At 47.2% G+C, this 27,446-nt stretch overlaps 1 protein-coding gene across 9 annotated transcripts in view; it reads right to left on the bottom strand.

Moving 5' to 3' along the window:
- The window catches only part of Cux1 (cut like homeobox 1), a 320,437-nt gene that overhangs the window by 215,185 nt on the left and 77,806 nt on the right, over positions 1 to 27,446 (bottom strand). For all 9 annotated transcript variants that reach the window (XM_032886312.1, XM_032886313.1, XM_032886317.1 and 6 more), the window contains exon 2: positions 23,983 to 24,093. In XM_032886312.1, the coding sequence (XP_032742203.1) occupies positions 23,983 to 24,093 (111 nt within the window). The remainder of the gene's footprint in view (positions 1 to 23,982; positions 24,094 to 27,446) is intronic.

The raw sequence follows: 27,446 nt of genomic DNA, 5'->3' as shown, positions 1-27,446 counted from the left end.
AGCCCACGCCTTGGCTCCTGAGATCAGAGCTTATAGAACCTGTGAGTGTAACAAGCACCCCCACCCAAACACTGTTTTAAAAAGATGGTGTCAGGTAGGGGCAGCTCGCAACTGCTGTAACTCCCATGCAGCTCCAAAGGTCTAACATTCTCTTCTGCTCTCCATGGTCCCTCCAACACACGCGACCTACATCCACACAATCATGTGCATTACTCTCAAATGGTGAGTGAGGACAGGTTCTCACGTATCCCATACTCGAACGTTCTGTGTAGCAGAAGCTAACTTTAGGTCCCCGAGGAGGCTGGCTCCATCTCTGGAGCACTGGGGACCACAGGCTGTACGCCACCACTCCCATTTTAGGTAGAACCCAGAGCTTTGTACATGCTAGGCAAGTGCTCTGCAAGTGTCCTCTTTCAAACACAGAGGTTGTTCTTCGTTTCAGTGACACAGACAGCAACACAGAGCTGTGGGCTATAGTTTCCCAGGCCTACTTCAGGGCTATGTGGGAGAATAAAGAGAAGATCATAACTCACGTTTCTGGGAGTTTGAATGGTAAGTAAGTACGGAGGGTGTAGAAGTATAGGCAGAACACAGCAGAGGGAAAAGACCTGAATGGCTGTCAGACCATGTAGAGCTGTGGTCAGCCCACCTATGGTCATGTTCAGGACAGGGCATACCTATTTCCCAACCCTAAACTCCAGGACACCAGCTCAGGAGAGTACTGACTTCTTGAAAGGGCCCATTTGCCTGTAACAGTATTTAGGGATTCCTGCCGTGGGCTCCCCCGCTCCTCCTCTTCCTCCTCCCCTCTTTCTCCTATCAGAAGTCCCACCCTCGGTGGCTATGCTGGTAGACCACTGCCTAGCAAGATAAAGAAAGCCCATTGCCCAATACTAAGTAAGTTATTACTATGATGGCTGGAGAGACAGCTTAGTCAGTAAAGTGCTTGCTGTGCAAGCATGAGGACCTGAGTTTGTACCCTCTGAGTCTGAAACCATGTAAAAAGCCCAGTGTTGTGGTGCATGCCTGGGGCTCCCTAGCCAGCTAGTGTGCTGAGTCAAGTCTCAAGCCTGTCAAAGAATCTGTCTCAAAAAGACAAGGTGGAGGACAGCACCTGAGCAGCAACACTGGCTTCTGGTTGACTTCTGGGCTCTATATATGCACACATGGGCACAGATACCTGGGTACACATGTACTCATGCACATTCAAAATATTACTATGAAACTCAAGCAGAGGAGGCGTTAAATAACACATAATGACCAACATCTCTCAAATAATCTGTTTGGGAAAGGACACCCTATGGATTTGTTTAGCTTTGCTTTCTGAGGTGCTAGCGATGAAACTCGGTGCCTCTTGAACTGAAACACTGTACCCCACATCTAGTGTTGTGTAGTCCTAGGGACACACCCCTCAACTTAAATGCTCACTTTTGCAAGTGCTTTACTGCTGAACTATACCTCTAGCCTTTACCCAGATGGATGTTTTAATTTCCAATCCTCTGTGCACTGAGATTTTTTTTATAAAATGTAATGAAAATGCCATTTGGATGTCATTGGAATGCCACATTGCTATAAACGTTTCTCTACACCTCCTCCGAGTTCCTGCACTCATTTCAACACACCAGGACTACTGTCCTTTGATTGCGCCCTGACATCCTGACATTGTGAATGTTGCTTGGCCCTAACTGGGCCTCTTGAAGTTTCTTTGCTGACAAGCGACCAAAAACCATACTGCCCAATCAGGCCAGTATGTGTCATTAAGCAGGGGGACCCAGCAAGTGGCTCCAATGAACCAGGACAGCCCTGGGTCATTGATAGAACCTGGGCCCACAGATCTGAAGTCCCTGGGAGTTTGGATAGCCCAAAGGAACTGACAAAGAGGCAAGGAAGTCTTCATTTTCATGAGGAAACCAGGAAACTTTAGTACTAATAAGCTATTTGAAAAAGCCGGGGAGATGGCTCAGTATGGAGGAGGGCCCATGACATACAGGTGAGGACTGGAGTTCAGATTCTTAGCATCCATGGGAAAAGCTAGGTATCACTGCACAGGCAGTTACAACCTCAGGTCTACAGAGCACAGAGACAGGGGGACTTTGGGGGTTTGCTGGTTGCCAGCCTAGATCAGGGTTCAGCTTAGAGAGACACTGGCTCAAGAGAATAGGTCAGAGACTGATAGAGCAAGTCACCTGACACCCTCCTCTAGATTCTGCATCTGCATAGGGTGCAAATTGGTGTGGTGCGTGCGCGCGCGCGCACACACACACACACACACACACACACACACACACACACACACACACACACTCACACTCTCCAGACTGGCTTTAAATTTGCTGTGTAGCCACATGTAGCCCTTAACCATTATCCTCCTGCCTCCGAGTACTAGGATCACCTTTTATAATGTGGCGCTGAAAATGGAACCAGGATTCGTAAGCCAGTCAAACGCTCTACAGACTGAGCCACATTCCTACCTCATACCCTCAACTCAGGTACTCACGTTTAGTGCAGAACTTCGAGGCACTGAACTGTCTTTGAAAATCTGACTTCTGACGTGTATGGGGCACCAAGGCAAATGTGTTGCTCACTCCAACAGAGCAGACTTGAGTTTGCCTCTTAAGAGATGTAATTGCAAATCATTTCAGAAAGTGCACAACAACTAATTGTCGTTATAATACCAAGTTTACATAGCCCAAATAATGGACAAATATCACCATGTAATAGAACGGTACAAAAATGGTAATTTGACTATGGAAAGTTGGAACTTGCCATTTCAAATTAGCAGAAGCTGTGAAGTGGGCATTACTGACAATGTGAATATAGTAATTGGGGCTGATTTCTTGGCGCCTGGCCGAATCTGGCTGCCTGGCGTCCTGTGAGTTAATTATAGCTCTGTTAACAGAGCAGGGTACAGAGAACACTTGCAGTGACGGAGATGAACCCAGTGCAGGTCTCTGCACACCGGGCTGGAAGTGAGGGTGCAGGCCAAGACTAGGAACCACACAAGCGGCTCCACCTTTAAAAAGCACATACATGTATCATCTGGAGTAACAACTTCCAAGCTTCCAGAAGTCCTTGCTAAGGCACTATCTGTTTTGCCAGCAGCAGGACACTGCTGTGGGGTGACTAAAAGTCATTTCAGGCCACATCCAAAGATATTTTCCTTGTGGCTTTAAGGTTTCCGTAAGAAACAGTCCAGAAATCAAAATAGGTGACCCCATCCAAATTAGTTCTCCGTTCAGATTGAGCCTATTATTTCACTGAGGGCTCCTGAATAATCAGGCTAGTTAGTTAATTCATACCTGTAACTGCTAGTACCGGGGAGGCTGAAGCAAGTGGATTACCACAGATTTATGGCCAACCAAGGCAACAGAATACGAAGACCCTGTTCCAAAATGCCAAAAGGGAGCAGGGGCTATAAGCACTCTTATTAAAGGAGTGCTTTGCTGGCATACACAAGGCCTCGGGTTCCATCTCCAGCACTACACACACATTCCCCTTGCTTAAGGGATCAAGGCAGGAGGATTCCATGTTCAAGGTCTTCCTCTACTACACAGCAGGTTCAAGGCCAGCAGAGAACATAAGACTCTACCTCAAAAATGGAAGGGAGAGAGGGAAGAAGGAAGGAAAAAAGGGAAAGGAGTGTGTGGGGGGGCGGGGGCTGTTGCTTCTGGCTAGTCTGAGAGGTCTGGCCGTGTACCTGGAGCTCCGAGATAGTACTCTACATCCTCAGCCTGTCATCTCCTGATGAGCCAACATGTCTCCACACTCCCAAGGCTTTCTTCTAAAACCACTGGGGATGTACCCAGCATCCACACAGGGCTGAACAGAGGGGTACTGTCAAGCTTGCATAAAACCTGGGATAGTAAGATTATTTTAAAGGAAAGTGAATCAAATTTTAAATCTGGCACCAACATCTCGAACTGTGTGCTAGCTATCACTTCTAGGTGTCGGCCCACTTCTGTTGTCTTCCAAACCCTGGCAGCTGCCTGGCTGGGAACCCTGAACACCTGACCCAAGAACTTTGTGGGGTTCCCCTCAGTCTGCATCTTCTTTTCATCACCAAGCTCATTCTTGGTCATGGGCATCCTCCTTATCTCCTATGATGCCCCCTTCTAAATCCACAATTTCATTTTGAGCTACTTCTAAGCTTCATCCTCTTGGCCACAGCTACTGGGGAACATCTAGAACTTGTTCTCTCAATAAGCAGGGCTTCCTGTGGACTCTTGTACTATAGCCATGTAAGGGCCCTGAGCACGTTCACATCCTTGAGCAAGGTTCTCCCAGGCTGGGCTGAGACCTGTGTACTCTCCCCTTCTCCTACCTTCAGGATGCAGAAGTTCCTTGGGCAAGTCAGGCTATCAGCACATCTTACCAAGAATCCGACTTTTGCTCAGAACCTATCCCTGGTGTCTGGCACAGATCCAGGCAGAGAGGGATTCCCTGTTCAACACACAGTTTCCCAAAGTCCTTGTAAATAAACATGAAAGCACTCCTAACCATAACTGACAAAATCCTAAGAACAGGAAGTCAGTGGCAACTGAAATACATCTATCAGTAACTGTTTCCCTTCTCGGCAATAAACCAGGAACTGAGTTCAGCAATACTGGGTTCGCTCTATTCTTCTGGTCTTAGCTCTGAGGATCAGAAACAGCAGACTATGGCCAATGCTTCCTCACCTCAGGACCAGCTCCAGGAAAGGGGGATCATGATCAAGTACCTTGAGACTGAGACCTTTAAAGGAGAACAGTGGGCAAGAGGTCACACTGGCTTTCCCAATAGTCAACTAGATACCCCGTATGCCCTCTGAGAAGGCTGCAGTCTCCATACTGGGTTGGTAAATCCTAAAGACAGATGGTCTAAAAAACAAAGGCAAGAGCTAGGGGTGTAGCTCATTGGTGGAGTGCCTGCCTTCAAGGCACAGGCTCTACCACTCAGCTATACTTCTAGCCCTTTGCTGGCAGACTCTAGGCAAGAAGTTTACCACTGTGCCCCACCCCTAGCTTTCTTTAACTTTTATTTGTAATAGGCTCTAAGTTGCCCAGGCAGGTCTTAAACTCTCAACCCTGCTGTCTCAGTCTTCTGAGTAGTTAAGATTTATATGCCAGTGTCATCTGTCTCAAAAGGGGGTGGGGGGTGTTAGTACATACCTGGAACCTCGGTAACCTCAGCACTTACAAGGTAGAGGCAGGAGGATCAGGAGGTCAAGGTTAGCCTTGGATACTCCGAGAGCTCAAGATTAGGCAGGCTATATGAAATCTTGTCTTAAAGAGTAAATTACACTCAGAACTTAGAAAACGATCAACGCCATTTTTATAACTAGAACCTCATAGGAAAGGACACAGTCAGTATAGACTTACTTTTGGCAAAATTATTCCTCTTGCTCTGGGTGGTGCTGAGCATAGGTCCTTATTGTGTACCCTGCTTCTGACACTTGACACTGAAGTGCACTCGCTTACAAGAGAACATGAAGGCTGGCCCAGTGGGTGCCCATAGAAGGGTTGGGCAGACAAATGAGCACAGAGAAACAGCCACTGCTGGCTTAGTTGGACATGAATAGCTCGCCTTCTTTCCTCAGTGTGAGCCTTATCAAGATGAGGAGAGGGGCCTCCATCAGGCACCTCCATGCAGAATGTGAGGCCACACTGAACACGGATGTAGTCTCATTAGACATCATGGCCAGCTGTAGGAAGAACAGATTCCCAGCTGAGCTGAATGAGGTGGGGAAAAGCTAAGGTGATCTACCAGCAGCCAGTGAAGCAAGGTTGTGTTCCCCCCAGAGCTGCTTCCTCGATGCCAGGAACTAGAGGCTGGGGGAGAGGATGCCATTGGGAGCAGTGGTCAGCAGGGCATCAGCAGCTTTTGACTTGAGGGGAAGGCAGTACCGCCCGCCCCCATGATGGCTCTGTTCTAAGAGGCTTTGGCTGGCTAAGGAGAAAAGGAGGGAAACCCCTGAGCAAGTGCACTGGAGGGAGACATGCTGCTCACTCTCTGCCTAAAGTCAGGAGGCTGGCAGGGGACCGGGGGGGGAGGACAGAAGTTGGGGGAGATGGGGGAGGGTTGACAAGGGGGAGGGGGACAGAATGTCTCCTTCCTGCAGCCAGCTAGTTGGGGTGGGAGTGGGGTGGAGATGCTGTTGAAGTGCACTTCGTTTGAAATAATATGGAGGACGAGGTGTCAGCAAAACACACACCTGCAGAAACTGGGCCTCTGAGTATGAGAAGTCAAAAAACCTTTGTTCCGTTTCACTTGTTCTGTGAAAGCAAATCTATGCCCCAGTGTCTCCACATTGCAGACAGCCGGTCTCCCCACTGGGAATCTTACTGTGCTGGCCCTGACACTCCACCCTGCATGCTTTGGGAGTAGTCTTTTTCTCCCTGAGTCATACTTTTCTGGACACCTTCCAGCCCTCAAGCTAAACCTGTAATACCCTAAAAAGGTAGATGAGCAGTGCTTCTAGGATTTAAGCCTTTCTCCACCTACTGGAACAGACGTTGTGGATGTTTCTATCCTAACGAATTAAAAAAACAGACCCAGGAGACAATGTACTGGCATGTTTGATAATTTTCAGTAAAAACAGTGTGTATGTTGGGGGTGGGGGGAGTGTGGGTGCAGGGCAGAACCCTTTTCCTTGTCTGCAGTTTAACAAGCTGTTCCTAGTGCTCTCAGTTCTTTTAAGGTTTGCAAGCACTTCTGGAACTTAACCCCATGCAAACGCACCTCAGAACCCATAGACACACTCACAAACTTCAAAGGGGTAAATTGAAGTATGGAATTTGGGCTAGCAAGCTGGCTCAATCTGTAGAGGGGCTTGCCACCAAGTCTGACAATCTGGGTTGATCCTCAGGACTCACAGGTAGCACAGTAAAAGGGAAGAACCAGCTTCCCCCAAGCTGTTATCTAACATCCACAAGGTCACAGCACTAAGCATGTACCTACAAATATAGACAAAGGCACGAACACGCATGCTTATGCGTGCACGTGCACACGTGCGCGCGCGCGCGCACACACACACACACACACACACACACACACAATGAATGTAAAAAAATTACTTTAAAAAATAAAATAAATAACAATGTAAAATTCTCCAAAGAATGTAACTGGGGGTAGGGTGGACAGGGATGGAATCTTAGAGGGTATAGATCTTGCTAAAACCTAAATCCGATAGCCAGCACCCACATAAAACCTAGCTGTGGCGGGTCACACCTACAAGTCCAGTACTAGGAATCGACAGGGAGATCCTTGGGGCTTGGTGGTCTAGCTGAAACAAGGAGCTCCAGATTCAGTGAGAAACCTTGTTTCAAAAACCAACATAACTCAACCTCTGACCTCCACATGAACTTATATAGGAACACATATATAAGTCAAAACCACACACACACACACACACACACACACACACACACACACACACACACACACAACAAAATCTTTCTTCTACTTGATCTTTAATTTACCTGCAGAAAAAAAGCCCCTCTACTCTCCGGAGAACCTACACACCTCTGAGCAGGGCCCACACAGGAGGTATCCCAGAGCAGAAAGGAAGCTCAACCCACACAAGTACACAAGTCTGGGGGCAAAGCCCAGCGTGGCACTACAAACTCCCTAGTTCTTCCTTCAGGTATAAACCACTACAATACGAGTAGGAGGAGAGAGGCTCCATGGCCATTTGGGTCTCCTTCCCATGACAAGAGAGAGGGCTAGCCTGAGAGCCTGTCAGGGGCTGAGGCTCCACTGGGCCCCAGGCTGATAGGAACAAGCTGCCCCCGCTGGCTGCTTCCATGGAAACGAGGTCAGGCTGGCAATAACAAGCCTGGCTTTAAAAGAGCCACCTGCCTCCAGGAAGCCCCACACACTGCCCTTTCCCTTCTGACTTTTCAAATCTGCAGTGTGAAAACAAACAGGGGGAGTTGTTGACCACAGAGATACTGGCCCGTCCACATGAGTCCTGGCCTGCTAACAAGGCTGAATGGCTGTGTGGCTCTGAGCAAGCATTATCCCACTCTGAGTACAAGTCTGTTCTTGAAGAGCAGGACAAGGTGTGTTATTCATACTGAGACAGCTATGACAGCTTTATCTACTCAAGAGCACTCTTGACCAGGGAGCGGGTGGATCAATCCAGAAATACATGGTTAGTGGCATACAGCAAGCACCAAGTACTCCTGGAGCATTAATGTGCTGAATCATGGACTTGGGGGGATCTGAGGTGTCCCAACCTTCCTAGAGCTCAGAAGCCCAAGAGAAAACACACTCAGGTGCCTTGGTGAGTAGAGGAATTCAGTGGGGACATAAGGAAATGCAAGAGGAGACTTAAAAGCCCAAGGACACAGCAAGCAAAGGGCCTGGTCTCACAGCAGCTGTGGTACTCTTCTGCCTTGTCCCCACAGGAGCAGAGAGACAGCACCTAGCCTGTCTCTGGGTGCATTTCTCTGGACAATCATATGCAAACCATTTCCTCCTCATTGCACAAGAGGAGAAACAAGCCAGCTTTTCCCACATGAAACCCTCATCCTTTGTGAAAACAGTTCACACTCAGGGTGAGTATACTTGAGCCATGTGACCAGAGGGGCCTGGCCTACCACTAGCAGGTCACTAAGCAGAGGTGAGGACACATAGCTTTAACCCTGCTAGGGTACTGGAGATGGAGGCTGGGGATTCTGAGATAAGCACAATTTGACTCATCAATCCCTGGCGAGCAAGCTGGCTCAATGGGTACAGGTGGTTGCCACCAAGCCCAAAGACCTGAGTTTGGCACTCAGAATCTACATGGTAGAAGGACTGAGCTGACTCTAAAAACTTGTCCCTGCCCTCCAAACCTGAGCTACACCACATGTGTGCTCCCCTCCAATACCCCCAAATAATCAAACACATATTTTTAAATGTAAACTATCACTCCCCATGGCTGGGCATAACGGTGGCAGTGCACACCTATAACAGAAGCACTCAAGCAGCTGAGGCAGGAGGATAGTAAGTTCCAGAGTAGCCTTGCTTACACAGTGGAACTTTACAAAGTGCTCTACTACTGAACCAAGCCCCCACCACCAAATTCTAAGCAAGTACAGTACCATTAAGCTCTATCCCCAGCCCCCATGGCTCATCACTAACACAGCGGATCACCCCGCCCACCTCTATGGGTAGCAGCAACGGCCAGCCAGGATACTGCCTAGAGACTGCAGTGCTAGGGCTGCAGGACTGCCTCCATCTCTAAGTTCAGCCTGTCCTTCACTGTCACTTAGATGTCCTCACCACTGTACTTGCTAGCCTACCCCACCCCCACAGCCTCTTTCTTCCCCCAGAGCGATGTGGAGAGCGATGTGGAATGCTTGCCCCTCTCCTTGTAAAGAACATGCAGCAAATCCTGCTGTACTTTGGCCATGGCTGACTTGAAGAAAACCACCAGTTTGCTTTGGAAAAGAAGTAGTAGGGAAAGCTGGAAGGAGTCTCAGGGTCGATAAACACCTCCGTTTCCCTTCTCCAGCCTTGGGCACAGCACTTTCCCCTGCTGGAAGCACTTTCAGAGACATGACTAGAGAGTCTAAGAACAAGGAACCAGTGGCCAGGGCCCGGAGAATGAAGGGGAAATGAGCAGACGGTGCATTAGCAGTGGGAAGAAAACGTCACACGGTGCCATAAAATGTGTTTGCCATCCAAGGAAACCGACAGCAGTGCTGCTTCAGGTCCTGGGCAGCATGGACACAGAGCTGAGACAAACTTGAGAAAGCCTGCACCTTGCTGCGTGAATAAATCCTAAATACCACCCCCTGAAGCTTCTAAAAACGATGCATTTTGAATTCAAATGAATGTTTCTCAGGCATTATAGTCAGAATAAACTCCTCTGCTGATCAAACAACAAGGAAAAGCAAGTACTTTAAGAAGAAAATCAACACCAGGAAGCTGAGGCAGGACCCTGGCAAGTCCAAAGCTACATGGGAGACCCTGTCTCAGAAAATCAAAATCGGCAGGGAAAGCGTTTAGTGGGTACAGAGAGTACCACAAAAGCATGAGGGTCTGAGTTCAATTGCAAAACTCACAGAGAGCAGGGTGTGGCAGCACGCATCTGTAATTCCAGCATCCCTACAGCAAGATGGGACATGGAGACAGAGAAGAAACTCCAGGAGTGCTAGAACCAGCCTGTCATGTGCAGGGCTAAATAACAAAGACACCATCTAACACGGAGGTTGTCGTCAAAACTCTCTACTTGAACATGAATGTTCATACACATATCCATACACATGTACACACACACATACAAATTCAGTATGGGCACAGAGGCATATGCTTGTAATCCTGGCATTAGAATGGCAGGAAGATCAGGAGTTTAAGGATAGAGACTGGACTACATAGCAAGGATAAGGCCAGCCTAAGCTACATGCTGAGGCCCTGTATGCTAAAAAATAGAAAGTTAGTGCATTCAAGGTTCTAATGCAACCCTCAGAATTGCAAAACAAACCAAAACAATCCACAAAGAAAAAAATCAAATAAGCTATTTTTAAAATCATTAGAACATCAGTTACTTTTAGTCCCTAACTTTGGTGGTAAGAAGTCAGAGACAGACAGAGTCAGAGAAGACAGTCTGTATCTATCAACCTGACTTATAGGTAGGTCATAGGGACCAGGTTAGATTCTGAATGTGCCTGATACAGTTCCATTATTGGTTTGGTGTTTTTGTTTGGTTTCCTTGAGATGGAGTCTTACCTAGGCTAACCTGGAGTTCTCCATCCTCCTGCCTCAGTCTCCCAAGTGCAGTGATGGCAAGTGTGCAGCACTGAGCCAAGCTAGGACAACCTCGGGAACAATGGCGTGCATGTGTGCATCAGTGAAGAGGCCATGATTAGAGGAAGGCTTTTTACTCAAAAGCCTACGCGTGCACTGTGAATGGCTCCTGGGATCTCAAGGGCTGAGGCAGGCTGGATATGAAAACATCATTAACCAGTCAGGGAGTGGGGAACAGAAGGGAGGAACCCAAACAAACCAAACTTCCTCACAAACCATAAATGGCTTTTAACGACCCTTAAGTTACTTTTAAAACATTTACACAAGAAAAGCAGGGATTTGCTGTTGCTGCTGTTGTTGTTGTTGATTATTATGATGATGATTCAAAGCAGCAAAACTCTAAAGTTTTTCTAAGTTATGGTTAGAAGACATAATGTTTGGGGTTTGTTTTTGTTTTCCAGTGTTGAAGGTGGAACCTGGGGCAAGGCAGCCTCTACTGTGGAGCTGCCCTTCAGCCTTCACGGTGGGGGGGATTCTAGGTGGGTGCCTTACCACTAGACCACGCCCACTAGCTCCTCACTTGGGGGCGGGGTGTCTAAGGCAAATGCTCTGCTGAGCTATGTCCTCAGCCCATAATGGTTATTTTCCAATGCTTGGTTAAAAATTACAAAGTCTCAGATGGAGTTGGATGGCACACGCCTCCAATCCCAGCACTCCAGAGGCAGAGGCAAAAGGACCAAGAATTCAAGGTCATTTTTGGATTCTTAGGATTTTCAGTTTAGACTGGGTTCTATAGGATGGGAGGGAGGGAGGGAGGGAGGGAGGGAGGTGCTCCACCATGCCTAACTACAGATTTAGTTTTTTTCAATTTTTATTATTAAGGGGCGGAGGGGGGAGGGGCAATGGCAAAGCAAAGTGTGAAGGTCCGCTATGGGTTCTGGTGGTTGAATTTGATTCCTTAGACTTCTGAGGCAGATACTTTTACCTGCCCAACCGTCCTCCTGGCCAGTGATTGCTAGTGTTTTATTCAAAGTGAAGCACCTTAGTCCAATCTTAAGATCAGAATTATTTCTTTCACCAATTTTAATTTGAAAAGAAAGAAAACCATAAAGTCATAGAGAAGTTCATAACAGTTGAATGGGATAAGAACATGGCTTGATATTGTTTACCAAAGCAAAATGTAAACCCCCACCTCGAAATTACCACTATTTCTTAAATACAAATTCAGGGCTAAAGAGATGGCTCATCTGGTAAAGACAGTTGACATCCAAGTCTGGTGCCCTGAATTCACTCTCCAGAATCCACAGTGAAAGGAGAGAAACAGCCTCAGAAAGCTGTCACGTGACCTCCACGTGCACACTGTGGCTCATACGCACACGAATAATAGTGTATTAAATTATATAAATACCCAGTTCATTATTAAAACAAAAAAACTAAACTAAAATGTCCACTTAAGTATAAATACAAAGGCTCTGTGTTTTTTTCAGTGCCCCCAGAACCTCTAGAACAACGCCTGCCAACTAAAACACCTACTATGAATTTAGTAATGGGTTATGCAAACATAAATTACAAGGCCAGACATTTTAAAAGGGAAAAAAGGTGATTTATTGACGCGCTGGAGACACGGCAGGATAGAAGCACTATTTCAATTTTCCACACAGTCCTCAGTGCTGCAGATGTGCTAATGCAAAAAGAATTTCAGAGTGAAATGGCTCTCAGCTCCCTGGTTCCTTCCATATCAATTCCTTTACTTAAAAAGGCTGCCTGGCATTCCCACACTTACGTTCAAGACAATGAATACATGCTCAAACGCTTTTATCTGGCTATAAGTACAAATGGATTTGTTCAAACAAGGGGCGGGGGGGGGAGTGGGAAGGAAGGATAGAGGGAGAGGGAGATGGGTGGGGGAAGGGAGAGAGAAAGGGGAAAAGAGAGAGAAAGAGAGGGGAGAGGGAGGGAAAAAGAGATTAGTTTTCCAAATCTTTCAGCAAAAAGAAAGGATGACTGCAGCTCAGGGCTCCCCAGCTGGAAAGATGGAGCCCACACTGTGGTCACCCCGACCTTCCCCGGCCCTGTTTGAACCTCCCCTCTGAATCCTCACAAGCACATTCACTGATCCTTTTCTTCCGCCTTCATGTCACTATGAGAAGCTGTATTTTCTTTCACAAAGTGAACACTTGATTCAGGGAGAGATAGCTCAATGGTAAAGGTGCCTGCTGCCAAGTTCCATCCCTGGGACCCACATGACAGAAGGAGAGAACTGACTCCTGACCTCCACACATATGCGATGCTGTGCAAGCATGTATGAACACACACAGAGAATTTTAAAACATTAAAAAAGGGTGAAATGCTGTTTGTGGGACGTTTATATACAAATTAAATAAGCATATTCTTGTCTTCCACTTTAAACTCAAAGCAATGGAAGCCGACGCCGACGCCGACGCCCCACTTCTCTGACTGGGTCGTGGGAACTGAACAGGGCTGAGCACACCGTACACCGCGGAAATCATCATGTTTCATTGCTTACCCAGGGGCTGATAGCTTCGCAAATGCCTGTCTTGCGAGACACAAAAACCTAGCTAACTGAGCTTCTCCCCAGGAGCTTGAAAATAACCTATAATGAAGTGTGTTTTCAAATACAAAAGGCATCTCTGTGCTGCTACCCCATGCACACATACATACAAGGCTGCACGGTTCCCAGATCTTTTGATTACATGAACACACCTGACCTCGGGGAAGCAGACTTTGCCCAGCCCCATATTTCACACAAACCAAACAGCCAATAGACAGTAATGGCTCTCAGCTACTGATGACCTGTACCAAAGATGAAGAGACACTCCATCTTCCTCAGGAAACTGTCAGTGGTAGAAGACTTGGAGCCGACCTTTCGCCCTGTCTTAATCACAGCCACCTATGATAACAGAGTGGGGTTTATTTTTATGCTCAGCTCCAGATGAAAATGATCAATCCTTCAATTCTGACTACTTTGTATCTGCACAATGAGCTGCATAAGTGAAGGCCCTGTAAGTTTTCATGAGTCCCCTGGGCCCTACATGGAATTAAATTCACCTAAGAATATGATCTGCAGTAACACTATCAAAACGCTGAGCACTTCATTGAGTCTGTCCAAATGTACAAATTAAATGAAATCCCAATAAAAATCCATTTAAATTTTCATTTAAAAAGTAGGAATTTTCAGAGCCAGGCACTGTGGTTAGACAGACCTGTCATTTAAACTACTTGAGAGCCTGAGGCAGGAGGATTGCAAGTTCAAAGTTGGCCTAGCTACAGAGCTAGCCTTCAAAACTTGGTGAGAAGTAGAGTGGCGGGGTGCTTACCTGGGATGCTGGTGTTCAGCCCCGAAGGTGGGGGAAGACAGAACTGAGGGCCAGAGGGGCTGGAGAATTAGCTCAGTGGCAGAGCACTCGGCTAGTATCCCGTCTCCAGCACAAAAAAGAAAATTAACAAGGCTTTACAGAATAAAGCTGGGAAGAAGACTGCAAGCTGTACGACAGAAGAATGAAGACAGACACAGTGCCCAGGCACTGAAGAATGTGGGGCATGGAGCTCCTGCGACCCATCACACTCACCAAAGACATGGAACACATTGGGAGAATCCAAAGAGTAATGGCTTGGACAGTCCTGAGGCATCGATGAGGAATATGATGGCTGATAGAGGACAAAGAAGTCAGATCAACTCACTGGGGGCAGGTAGACTGGATAGCTGGTCACTAGTTATAGGAGAGACAAGCAGCTCTAATGGAAGAGGAGAAACTGAGGCCCTACTTGCTACCAATCACAGGAGACTGCCCAGGCCTGGGGCAGAAAGCAGAAGCCAGAATTATGGAAAGAGTCCAGAAGGTGCCCTGGTGACATGTACAGAGGAGAGTTCCAAAATAAGATCCAGAACAGCTGGGGCTGTGTAGCTCAGCTGGTGGGGCACTTGCCTAAAGGAAGCCCTTAGTTCCATGGCCTGAAGCACAGAAACTGGTGAGGCAGTGTATGCCTGGAATCCTAACACTCAGATATGGAGGAAGAAGGAGCAAGGTAGAATGGGAATCCCCACTCGCCCAAAAACAATTCAGTTCCACCTGACAGACAGTACAATAAGCAAGGGACATGCCTTGGCCTGGGAGATATCCTTAAGGCAAACTCTCAAGAAAGTTCAAACTGGAACCACCAGGGCCCCTACTCGTGGGTAAGGCATGGCAGCAAGTGGTCCAACAGGGAAAATGAGCAAAAGTATCAGCGGGGCAGACAGGAAAGTGTGAACAGGCCACTCACAGCAGAAGGCAGTGTGCCAATCATGAGAAGGAAAGAAATACGAAGTACACGAGGTTCCTGTTCACAGTCATCTAGCACGCACAGATCAATTAGTGGAGAAAACTGGTAAGGTACTGTTAGATAAAAATATTTTAGAGCAGAAATATTCATGCTCTGTACCGTAGGAACGCAAGGCTCCCGTAGTGTAACACGGAAGCTGGTGAGGGAAGGAGTAGCCCCACCAGCACCAAAGCTGGATCTCCTTGCAATAGCTGAGCTGTCAAGCCAGAGGCACTATCCAAGCACGCTCGCCAGTAGAGCCTCTTTACAGCATCCTGCATGCAGTCAGCACAAGATTATAGCAGGGTTCCAAAGAGACTGATGGACTAACCGATCAAACGTGAAATGGGGAGCAAAGGATGTGCAGAATGTCCTAAGAAGCAGTTCCAACTCTTCCCTAAATGCCCAGGGAAGTTTATGCACTTGGAAGCAAGCAGCAGAGGGCGGTGGCGTGGGGCCAGGCAGCCTCGGCAGCAGGAGGAGTCTCTGGAGATCCATCCCACAAGGCAGCTGGCTCTGTGCACCCGGAAGGTGGCTGTGGGCTGCAAGACTGTGGAAACACTCCCCAGGGACCCACGCTGGCACAGACATACGAAGGCTTGCCTAGATGTGCAGCCTCCTGCCAGCTTTGCCAATTTGAGTAGGACACACAAAGCAAGTTAATGTCTTTTCTGGGTCTCGATTTTTCTCTGCCTGATTCAAACATTGTAACTACTGCAGAGACACACACTAAGAGTAGATGGAGATGGGCATACTGGTGCACACCAGTAATCCCAGCACTGAGAGATGGAGGAGGTTAACAATTCAAGGTCATCCTTGGCTACATAGTGAGTTTGAGGACAGCCTGGGCTACAGAAGACCTTGTCTTTTTTAAAAAAAAAAAAAAGTATTTGGAAAAGAGCAATATGAATAGATAGCCATTTTAATAAGCTGTCACTGTCATATCCCTAAGTTACCCAGACCAGAGAGTCAACTCTTTCTGGTGAACTCAGGTTTCTCATGTAAAAGGATCTGCAAAGATCTCTGGCGGAGGTAACATTGCAGATAAATCACCTGATCATTTAAAAGCTGTCAAATGAAAGGTGATGGGGCTTGATCAGATTGCAAACCAAGTCAGCAGCAGCAGCACCAGAATGAAGCCTTGACTCCCATCTAAGGACTCCTTCAGGAACGCCAACTCGACCGTGGCTACTAACCCACCAGGATATGAGTTAAATTACTCTAGTCTGTCAATCAGGCCTGAATGTTTCTTAAAGGGTCCGTTTTTTATGCAACTCAGGTTTGAAAGTTAAGATCAAAAGCAAATATTGGTCGTTAGTGATCCATGGTGATCCAAATATATCCTACCACCTCGCACACTTATTTACAATCCTAGTTACTTGTAATGCTGAGGCAGGAGGATTGTAGGTTCAAAGCTAGCCTGAGCTATATTCTAAGACCTTGCCTCAGAATACAAATTTAAAAGACGAGATGTACCTCAGAGGTAGAACACTCGCTTAGACTTTTCAAGCAAGGGACTGGGGTGTGGCTCCTGAGTACAGGGCTTACCTAGAATCCTCCAGTGAGGGGCTGGACTGAGACTTATTGGTGGAGCATTTGCCTAGCACCCAGAAAGCCCTGTTTCATCTCTAAAATAAATAAGATAAAACAGAATCTACTCCTGAACTCAATGTCTTCTCTCAAAGCGATGCTCAGCACAAGCACTCAGCTTCCACGACTTTGCCATGCTATTCTGGAAACAGTTCAACCTAGCATCTGGGACCATCAGTCCCATTTCTCCATGGGAATATGGAGGTTCACGGAGGTCACCATTAAAACTCTAGCCCACGTAAATCTCTTTACAATCCTTTCCTTTTCACAGCTGTTAAATACTCAGATAATTTGTCCATGATACTTAAAATAGCTCTCTGGAAATGCCAGACACCCAGAGGAAGCGACACACAGCTCACGGGGAGTGGCTGTCGGTTCTAAAGGCGCTTCAGAGACCTAGGCCTCATCTGTTGTTCCCATAGAGTGTATGGTACAGTGGGATCCTGGGTGGTCCTGCTGTCTTCAAGCAGGCACAACAGAGACACTGGGAGATGAAACTCTTCATGGATCATGTAAGAATTCTTCCAATGCCAGCAGTCAGGAAGTAAAGTTCAGAAACAGTCCCTGATCTTCTAAAAGATGGGATCTGATGTCTTTCTGCTCAACACAATTAAGCTTTTACTTAAATGTGAAGGAGCCCACTGACAAATGGCCCACCCAAATGCACCCACAATGACTTCAGTGTCTCTGGTGATAGCTGTGTGTTTGTGTTTGGGGGTAGGGATGCTACAAAAGGAGGTGTACACTCTTGGATTTTAAAATAATCTCAGTTCCTCAAGTGTCCTCACCCACCCACCCATGAGCACACAATATGGTATAGTCCTGTGGTTTTTGTTTTGCTAGGCAAGTACTTTACCACTATGTAATATCCCCAAGTCCAGCTGATTCCTCAAACAGGCTCTCATCAAGTGCCCCAAGCTAGTTATGAAGTCCGAATTCTCTTGCCTCAACATCCCCAGTGTCTGGGATGACAGGTTGACTACAGAAAGGGCTGTTTCAGTGTGTCTATCACCTGAAGTTACTGTGTGTACCATTTGTTTAGTTAGCCATTATCTGCCTGTTCCTGCTGACAGCTGTAACCTTCTCTATACCTGCTGGTGCCTAGAAAGAACCCAGGGCTATTTTTAGGGGAGACAGGGGTCTAAACATACTTGTAGAACACTTAGAACATGCTAAATCATTCCCCTCTAGCAGCTGGATATCAGAGGTAGAGCACCCATAATCCAAACATGTGAAACCTCAAATCCTCCAACATGCTCCAAACACTGTGGATGTGGAGATCTTTTGCTTTTAAATTAAGGATGTGCAGCTGATAAAGGGCTACAGAAATATTCCCAAACCTGAAAATATTCCAAATCTGAACCATTCTCACCACACACATATGGTGAGAGCTACTCATTAGATTATAGGAAAGAACATAAAATCTGAAACAGGGAGGAATCTTGTTCAGGATCAAAAGCCCCAAACATCTGCAATGGCTGGTCTGGGAAAAGACAAGACCCCTGGAAGCAGGCAGAGAATAGTTCTGCACAGGAAAGCCCCCAGCAACAGAGGTCACCATGGGTGTGGAGGGAAATCCTGGACTAGTAGTGCTCACCCATGCTTGTCCACAACCCAGTGGGCCCCTCTGTTCTTTCAGGACTGCTTTGTGCCCTCCCAGGCCTCCTGCAGACTCTTTCTAGAATGAGCTAGATAGAATACTGTAGCTTGAGCTGCACTTGGTCCTTGGGATAACTTTTCCCCTGGCGTCTCCTCAGAACTAAGAAAACTACTTCTTAAGTCTTTTGTACTGGTTAAACATGTTTAACTGGTAACAGTTAAAAGCTTCTATTTAATTTTTAAGCTTTGTCTAGTTAAAATCGTATTGTATTGCAACTTTATGGTGAGTGATTCTAGAATGATTAAACAAGCAGGTTGATTACTCAGGCTTTATGATTCTGCCAGATACTAGAGTGACCTCTTAGCAATGAAGCAAAAATGTGCTTCATTTCTCTTCAACGTCTGAGGAGAAAACACTGAACTAAAAAGTTGCTTGTGGACTTCCCACAGCCCCACAAAGAGAAGAATTTATCTAAGATGATGATGATGATGATGATGATGATGATGATGATGATGATGATGATGATGATGACGACGACGACGACGACGACGACGACAATGATAGGCTACTCTGGGTCACTTGGTGAGACCCTGCCTCAAAATAAGCAGGCCTCAGAGAAGTTGGTAAAGTGCTTGCTATATCTGCAGAAGACTAAAATTCGAATCCTAAGCACCTATGCAAAGGTCCAGGCACATCTGTAATCTCAGTGCTCTCAGAATGCCAAGCACCTATGCAAAGGTCCGGGCACATCTGTAATCTCAGTGCTATCAGAATGACAAGCACCTATGCAAAGGTCCGGGCACATCTGTAATCTCAGTGCTATCAGAATGACAAGCACCTATGCAAAGGTCCGGGCACATCTGTAATCTCAGTGCTATCAGAATGACAAGCACCCAAAATGGAGGAAGCTACAGACTCTCTAGAGTGGTACAGACAGGTCCCCAAATCCCCAGAGTGGGTTCTTGCTTGTGGCAGGGGTGCTCATGTCCCTAGCATGTGACTAGCTAAGAGTACCTCTAGGCATCAATGTCCTTGCTGAGAGGCCCATATCTGGCAAGACATTGCTGGCCTGGCTTCTCCCCTAAAAACCACAGTCAGTGACATCAGGGACCACTGTGGGTTTCCAACACAGTTGGCTGAACATGTTCAATGTGGAACAGAAAAACCCAGTTGCCGTGCTTGCTCGACTGAGTCTGGAGGTTTGGACTTAAAGGAGGACTGACACAAAAGTGAAGTGGTGGTCCATGCCCTTAATCCCAGCAGAGGCAAGCAGCTCTGAGTTTGAGGCCAGCCTGGTCTACAAAGTGAGCTCTAGGACAGCTAGGGCTACACAGAGAAACCCCATGTAGTGGGAGTGAAACCTGACAGGCAAATTCTAGTCACACCAGCCTTCTAGGTCTGGCAATGGAATGAACACAAGACAAGTATTGAGTGGCCAATAGGCACACACATATAAGAATGTGTTTGCCCCCACACACACACACACCAACAGTATCACGGTCATATTTGGCCTTCCTGAACATAACCTGGTAATAGCAAGATCCCCCCTACCTGAGCACCACACCTCTCCCAGACCCCCCCCCCCTTACAGGCCAAGGTGCCCCAAAAGGCTCCAGTCAGCTGGCTGCATAGGAACAAGATGTGCCCCACTGGAGTGGCTACTTTATTTTAAGTGACTCTCTTTTTCCAGGCTGAGTCACTTCTGCGTGGCTATAAAAGGCAGCAGAGCAGTGACTAAATGCACTTGGGTCCCAGCCACAGTTAAGTATTACTACCCTCTACTCGTTCCTTCTTATTTGTCTAATGCTGGGGTCTTACTTTCCTCCAGGCTGGCCTTAAACTCATAGCAACCCTCGGATCTCAGCCACCATGGTCCAGGGATTACAGACATGAGCCACAGTCCTGGTTTCATGTTTCCTCTGCCTCCTCCTCCTCCTGCTCTAACTCCTCACCTCTGCAGAAGGGTGAAAGGTAAAGATGTGGGGCCCATCGCTTCATCCATAACTTTGACACTTCCTCCCCATAGACAAAAAGCAGAGGTCTCTCTCCCACAGCCCGTGTGCTAAAGCACAGAAGTCATCCACAAATCTAGCTTCCTTCTACCATGGTGCTAGAATTCCTTCCACATCCTAGACGACACTGTCCCAAATCTAGCATTTAAGCATCTACCAGGTATGGAGCTATTTACCTGCAATGCTAGAACTCAGGAGGTGGAAGATGAAAAATCAGGAGTTCGAGGATGGCCTTGGTTACATATTTAGTTCAAGACCGACTGGACTACATAAGACCCTGTCAAAGCCTGAAAGGCAGGCTAGGGATATAACTTGGTTGGTAGAGTACTTGCCTGCCATGCACTCTCATCCCCGATTACCACTCCCAGCATCTCACAAACCAACCAGGTGCATGTAGTCCTGGCACTCAGGGAAATGAAGTACTTCATGTTTGAAGTAAGTTTGAAGCCAGCTTGGCTACATGAGAACTTGTGAAGGAAGGGAGGGAGGGAGGGAGGGAGGGAAAGATGGAGGTGGGAATTAGTGACCATAAATCATAGAAAAGAGCCCAGGCCTAAGGTGGTATGGCACAGGGAAGTTAAGATTCTGACCCCTGGAAAATAAAAGCCAATTAGCAACTGCTATGCTATATTAGGCCCAGAGAATATTCCCTGTCACAAAACAGTGACCAAATCAGACACCAAAGCTCTGGGGCCGTGGTTACTACACTGGACTCACCTGCCCTGGTGGAGGCAGTAAAGATGGGTGAGTGGCCATCTCCTGCCCTAGCTGGGCCCCTAGTAGTCAGGGCTGGGGCTGAACTCCTCTCCCAAATACGGGAGCCAGAGAGGGTCATATGTAAACAGCATCATGAAACTATAGCACAGTAGGCTTGGCATCCTTAGGAAGCATGCTCCAGTGAATAAGAAATACAAACCTAAAAATGGGAGTGGGAATTGGCATGAGGGTAAGGACCTGAGTTTGAATCCCCAGAACTTGCATCAAGCTGGATATGGCCGCACACATCAGTAACCCTACAATGATACTGGAGGCAGGTACACAAGAATTCCTGGAAGCTTACAGGACAGCCACCATCTTGTAGGCAGCATAAAACTAAAGGCCTCTGTCTCAAACAAGGTGGAAGATGAGAACTACCAACACTGAGGTTGTCCACACTCATCCTACGAGATCTCTCTGAGAGAGAGAGAGAGAGAGAGAGAGAGAGAGAGAGAGAGAGAAGAACCAAAAACAATTGGGTGAGAAAAGACAATTAAGGAGTGGCTTGCAGGGCAGCCCAGCCTTTTTCTTAGCTATCCAATCAAAAATGGCTGATGTAGTGCAAAGCTCATCTAAACAGCAGAGTGCTCAAGCTCCTTCCAGAAGCACCAGGCACTGAAGACATAATCTGGTCTTTGAAATCACATTCAACCAACAAAGACCTGAGTCACAAGACAATCAGTGCTATGGCTTCTCTGAGCATGTGTGAGGCTGTGGGATTTGGGTAAAATCAAAACCAAACAGACAAACCATCCAACGGGTGGGGGATGGGCAGAGACAGACAGACAGACAGACAGACAACAGGCAGGCAGATTGAGAAAGACATGTCTCTAACAAAACTCATAAAAGCAGAAGTATTTATCTACATGGAAGGTCATTGAGCCATCTGTGGCTCGTACAGAGAATACTGTCACATGGGTATGTGCATGATGCAAGGAAAGACTGTGCCAGTTATGGGGTCCCAGCACTCAGCTTGCCACATGGCCATGGCCACTGCCTGGTGGAAGAGATAAGGAACTCTGAAGAACGGGATTAGGATTCCCTCCCCAGGACCCAACGGTCTGACACACGGAAGGTGGTCCATATATAACTATCACACAAAGCACCCAGGGGAGTATTTTAAACTGATAGCTATTAAATTGGGATTTTCTCTTTCTTTCTTTCTTTCTTTCTTTCTTTCTTTCTTTCTTTCTTCCTTCCTTCCTTCCTTCCTTCCTTCCTTCCTTCCTTCCTTGGGAAGGAGGACCCCCTGAGCTAGCTTTATGAAGCAAAGATCCACTGCACCTAAAGCATTCTCCAGTGTTTTAATACCAGATTGTTTTATTTTATATTACGAGAGGCTGAGCCCAGGACTTTGTGCATGCTGGGCAAGCATTTTATGGGGCTAAGATGGCTGGAGGACTTGCAATGCTTGAAGTCCTGGGTTCGATCCCCAGTATAAAGGAAATCAAGCATGATACTATATGCCTACAATTTCAGTACACTTGGGAGCTGGAGGCAAAAGGAGCAGAAATTCAACAATATTCTCGGCCACACTGCGAGGATTGGACTAGCCGGGGTTCCATGAGATTCTATCACCACACTATGTAGATAATTAATGTTTTTAAATCCATAGGAAATGAAGCTTTTTAAAGAAAGTTTGAACTTACAAAGTAACTGCAATCTACTTCACATTAACCATAATTTTTATATTAAAATAATATAACTAGCACTGCTAAATATTTATGAATTTATTGACCTGGTGACACAAAACTTTAATTTTAAAAGTTGAATGACTGGGTGGTTTAACTACTGGAAATGACCAGTGTCACCAAAATAACTAGATGCAACCTTAAACAAAGCTAGCTGGTGGTCTAGTCCCACTGCCAGACCCAAGCCTTCCACTCACCCAGGACTCCACACATATGGCGACAGCTCCTTCCTCTACGCTGTCAGACTGTTTCATGTGCCATCGCAGATCCCCATCTTTCCTCTCTGAGCATCCTAGGACACTAACTGAATCCCCATCTCCACTCACATCTAAACTCTGACCTTAAAATCCTTTAAAGATGATAGATAGATAAGTTAGTTGTGGTGATGTATTCAGGAGGCTGACTGTGGGTCTGAGGGCTAGCCTAGGCTATACAGGGAGCACCTCTCTCAAAAGACAAAAGGAAACAAAACAGCTAGAAGGATTCAGGTGATGAGGGAGCGCTTCAGCCAGCAGAACCCTTGCCCAGATGCCATCCCCGGGATCACATAAACTTAGGGCAATGGTGCACACCTGTAATCCCTACACTTGGAAAGTAGAGGAAGGGCCACACTGCATAAGAAGGAGTAAGCTAGCTGAGCTCCAGCATTCATCTGTTTCCTCACTGCAGAATGGACCAGACAGCCAAGCGCCTGCTGCCATGCCTTCCCCACCACAGCGCTCCCTCACACTTTGAGCCTAAGCTACTACTCTTAAGCTACTTGCCAGGTATGTTTGTCATGGAAATGAAAAGTCACTAATATGACTCCCAGCACACTCTTAAAAGAAAAGCCCAGACTCTAGAAAGAGTGCACTCCCACTACTCCTACCAACCTGTGTCAGGAAACACAGAGGTTCAACAAAGCCCGTAACAGCGGAAACAAGGTTTTAGCAGAAATGTTGGTACAATGTATCTTTGAACATAGTGGCCAACAATGGCCCCATAAGGGCTTCAGTTAACATCATCCTGAAGTATCAGAGGCTAGAACAGAGCGTGAGCCTGGCGCTGCTGTGTCCAGCCTAGGCAATGTCTGCACTTGGTTTCAACAGACGTCTCAGTGATTCTAACTACCACTCCACACACCCATGGCTTGGGTGAGGCGCACACTTGGCCAGGGTGGTGGAGGCATCCAAACAAAGAAGCATGCATCTTGCCACGAAATTTCTCTGGAGAATTAGGAATTGTCTCAACAAATGTTCTAAATTTTCCCAGGGGTCCTGAGACCCCTTCTGAAGACTGTGACACAGTCCCGGCTCACCTCTGGAGTGTTCTTCTTGAATTCTCGGCTCTGCTCAATGAGCCGCTTTCTGGACTGTTCGCTCTCATCTTGCCTGTTTGCCAATACTGTTGCGGTGGCATCGAGTTCTCTCTGTGGGGAGATCCAGAAAGGAAAAGCAAGATTACAATGCGCAGTTTCCATCAGGAGAGATCACGTGTGTATTGGGCCTACACAAAGAGAAGAGTCCCTGGGAAACTCAGGGGCAGGAAGTAAGGCTCTCAAGGACAATGTAAGCACCATAAGACTAATACAACTCCCCGGCACCCGTCCACAGACACTAGATGGAGAAAATCAAACTTGCTCACATGCTGTACAGTGCCCTGTGGCAACAAACATAGTAACTGTCTCCCTGCTAAACCACAGTTGGGCCAATGCCCCTACATCTCTCTAGGCCACTCACCTGAGTTGTGGTCCACGTGCCTAGCACGGTGTTTCCCCCAGTGGAACTGTACATGGCTGGCCTACTAGAGTATGAAACTGAGACTTGAGGGAACAACAGATGGTCTGTTTCCACTCAACAAATATTTCTTGAAGACTTACACTAGGCCGGGCATCCCAATTGTAACTATTAACCTATTAGCAAGGGGGACCTTTAAAAAGCAAACCCCAAGAACAATTGTTTCTATTATCCTATAAGCTTTTCAGAGGCAAGTTTCACCAAACATTCCACGTACCCTGGAGTCTGAGAACCCCCAGGGTAGGTTCCCAAAAGACTGGCCAGGTCTGAGGGCTCTGTTCTGAAGGGCAATCAGTCCCCCAGAGTGTCAGAGAACCTGTGCCCCAGCCCTGAAGACTCCGGGAGAATCTGCCATGAGAAGCTGCCTGGAGCAGCCCACAGCAGATGGGCCCAGGATGGAGCTCCAGGCTCACAGCAGGTACACAGGCCATGTGGCTAACCACCAAATGGCCTGCTGTCTCATATGCTAAGTCAAGTAAATTCAGTTACCGAACACACGGAGCAGAATATTTTGTGTGGCATTACTGACTCCTCCATCCACAGCAGGTCCCATCATCCTGTTTCTGAGAGAACTAAAAAGCCAAGAAAGCCCCCAGAGCCTACCTATCTCCTAAGACGATTTATGATTTTCCTCTGAGAGCCAGGGTCTCATGGACCCCAGGCTGGCCTTAGACTCAATATAGAGCTAAAGAGGACCTTGAATTCCCAATCTGACTCTACCTTCTTCCCAACTGTTAGGGTCATAGGTCAGTATTAAACAGTGCTAGGGACAAAACCCAGGACTTCATGCTTACTGGGCAAGCATTCTTTCAACAAAGCCACATCCCGAATCCCCAGAAAAATCTAAGTCTTAAAAGGAGATGTGTAATGCATTTCCCCAGAGCTGGAGGCACTCACGTAACAGCACAGAGGAGCACATGGAAGGGAACTGGTGGCAGAACGGGGTGTCCTTCGCTCAGAAGACATTCCCTGCTACCCCCTGAGACAGACTGGGATGGGAAGTGAAAGTCAATGAGCCTTGTAGAACTTTCCAGAAGAATGTGAAGTAAAGGGAAGGTTTCCCTACTGAAGTAGACGTGTTTATTCTGATCCTCCTGTCTCCTCTTCTTTAGAGCTGGAGGCACAAGCATGTGCCACCACTCTATGTGGTGCTGAGAAGAAATGCCAGGGGTCCCTGCATAGTAGGCGCTCTACAAACTGAACAACATCCCCAGCCTCCTGCTTCCTTTTCAGTGGAAACAACCCAGCAGGCCAGAAAGCCGTCCTGTGATGCTTCCCTGGTGCCATGATGGTGTGGCTCATAGCCAGACAAGATGACAGAGAGCTGGAACAACCAACCAGCATGCTGTCAACTTAGAAATCTAAAGACAGTTTAAATGTGGAGAGGGGAACTGTGAGGTGGGGAGAGGCCTCATGCCACACTCTTCCCTTTAGTATTTCTGGCATTCAAACAAATCCTAGCTGAGCAAATCCAAAGCAATACTGTGGGCTAGCATTCAAGAACAGATGTCAAAGCTCCTGCAGAAAAGAGGGAAACCCTGGGCGTTTTGATAGACCACATTTGAAAGTCATCCCAGAGAAGAGGAGGCAGGGGAAAAGAGCAACCGCCACCAACGTGGGGAAGTGGGATGGAGAGAGAGGCAAGCAAGCAGCCGCAGATAACGCAGAAGGCTTGCAAAAATATAAACAATCTGGCAAGAAGGAGGACTTAGACGGCTATATTTAAGCAGCAGAAGAAGTTATAACGGGAGACTTGGAGAAGGGCGGAAAAAAGCCAATATTGAAATATGACAGGAACGGGAGAAGTTGATATTTCCTTCCAGGCACAGGCACAGGCATGAGCTCACACACACACACACACTCACACACACACACACACACACACACACACACACACACACACACACACACACACACACACACAACTTGGAAAACCAGAAAACCGGTGCTGGCTGCTTTTTCAACAGGGATCCTGGGATCCTGCTGCTTGCTGTGGAGAAATCTGGGTCTCCAGCAATAGCACAAGTTGCATATCCTGGCTTCTTTAACTCAACAGGGTGTTCAATGTTGAAGGAACTTGAGGGGGTCTAGCCTTCCCAGCTAGTGAACACATTTTGGGGGACAAAGAGCACAGGGTTGCTGGCATGGTGATATAGTCCTGTAATCCTAGCACTCAGGAAGTGGAAGCAGGAAGATCAGAAGTTCAAAGCCAATTTCAGCTACAAATCAAGTTTGAGACCAGCCTGGCACCAAAAGTAAGTAAACAAACAAACAAACAAACAAACAAATAAGGTTGGAAAGAAAGCTCAGTGAGTAAAGCAGCTGACTTGTGAGCACATAACCTGAGTTAGATCTCAACATCCACATAAAAAGCTGTATGTAAGGCTGATGTTAGAAAGGAAACAGAGGGTCCCTGGAGCTTACTGGCCATCCAACCTACAAAACAACTCCCATTGTAATGAGCAACTGTCTCAAAACAGAACAAGATAGATGGTAACCGAGGAGTAGCAACAGAGGATGTCTTCTGGCATCCAAACATATACAGAGAGAGCCATATGCGCGCGCGTTCATGCGCACACGCACACGCACACGCGCGCGCGCGCACACACACACACACACACACACACAAACGTGTGAGCGCGCGAGACACAAACAAAATAAAGGCCATAGGTCAGACCCCGAGACATTTGTCCCTTTGATTCTGAGGTCTCTCCCAGACTGATGGATCAGACAGCTTGAGTGGAACAGGTGGCCTGGGGACCAGGAACCCACCTCCGGCATCACACTGCAAAGCCAGCGCACCTGGGGCCACTTGCTACTGGCAGTCAGAGACTCTATGGGATTCCACCTCACTCCTCTACCCAACCTTGCAGACATATGTGAACCAACACGAGGAGCCAACAGGGGTCTCCAAATTTAATACTGTGCTGCCTCCTGCCACCACGGAAACAGATTGACACAGTGAGTAGACTGAGCCTTCCGCCAA

Source organism: Rattus rattus, chromosome 16 (assembly GCF_011064425.1).
Source record: "Rattus rattus isolate New Zealand chromosome 16, Rrattus_CSIRO_v1, whole genome shotgun sequence".
Lineage (NCBI taxonomy): Eukaryota > Metazoa > Chordata > Mammalia > Rodentia > Muridae > Rattus > Rattus rattus.
This window is presented reverse-complemented; position numbering and strand designations above follow the sequence as displayed.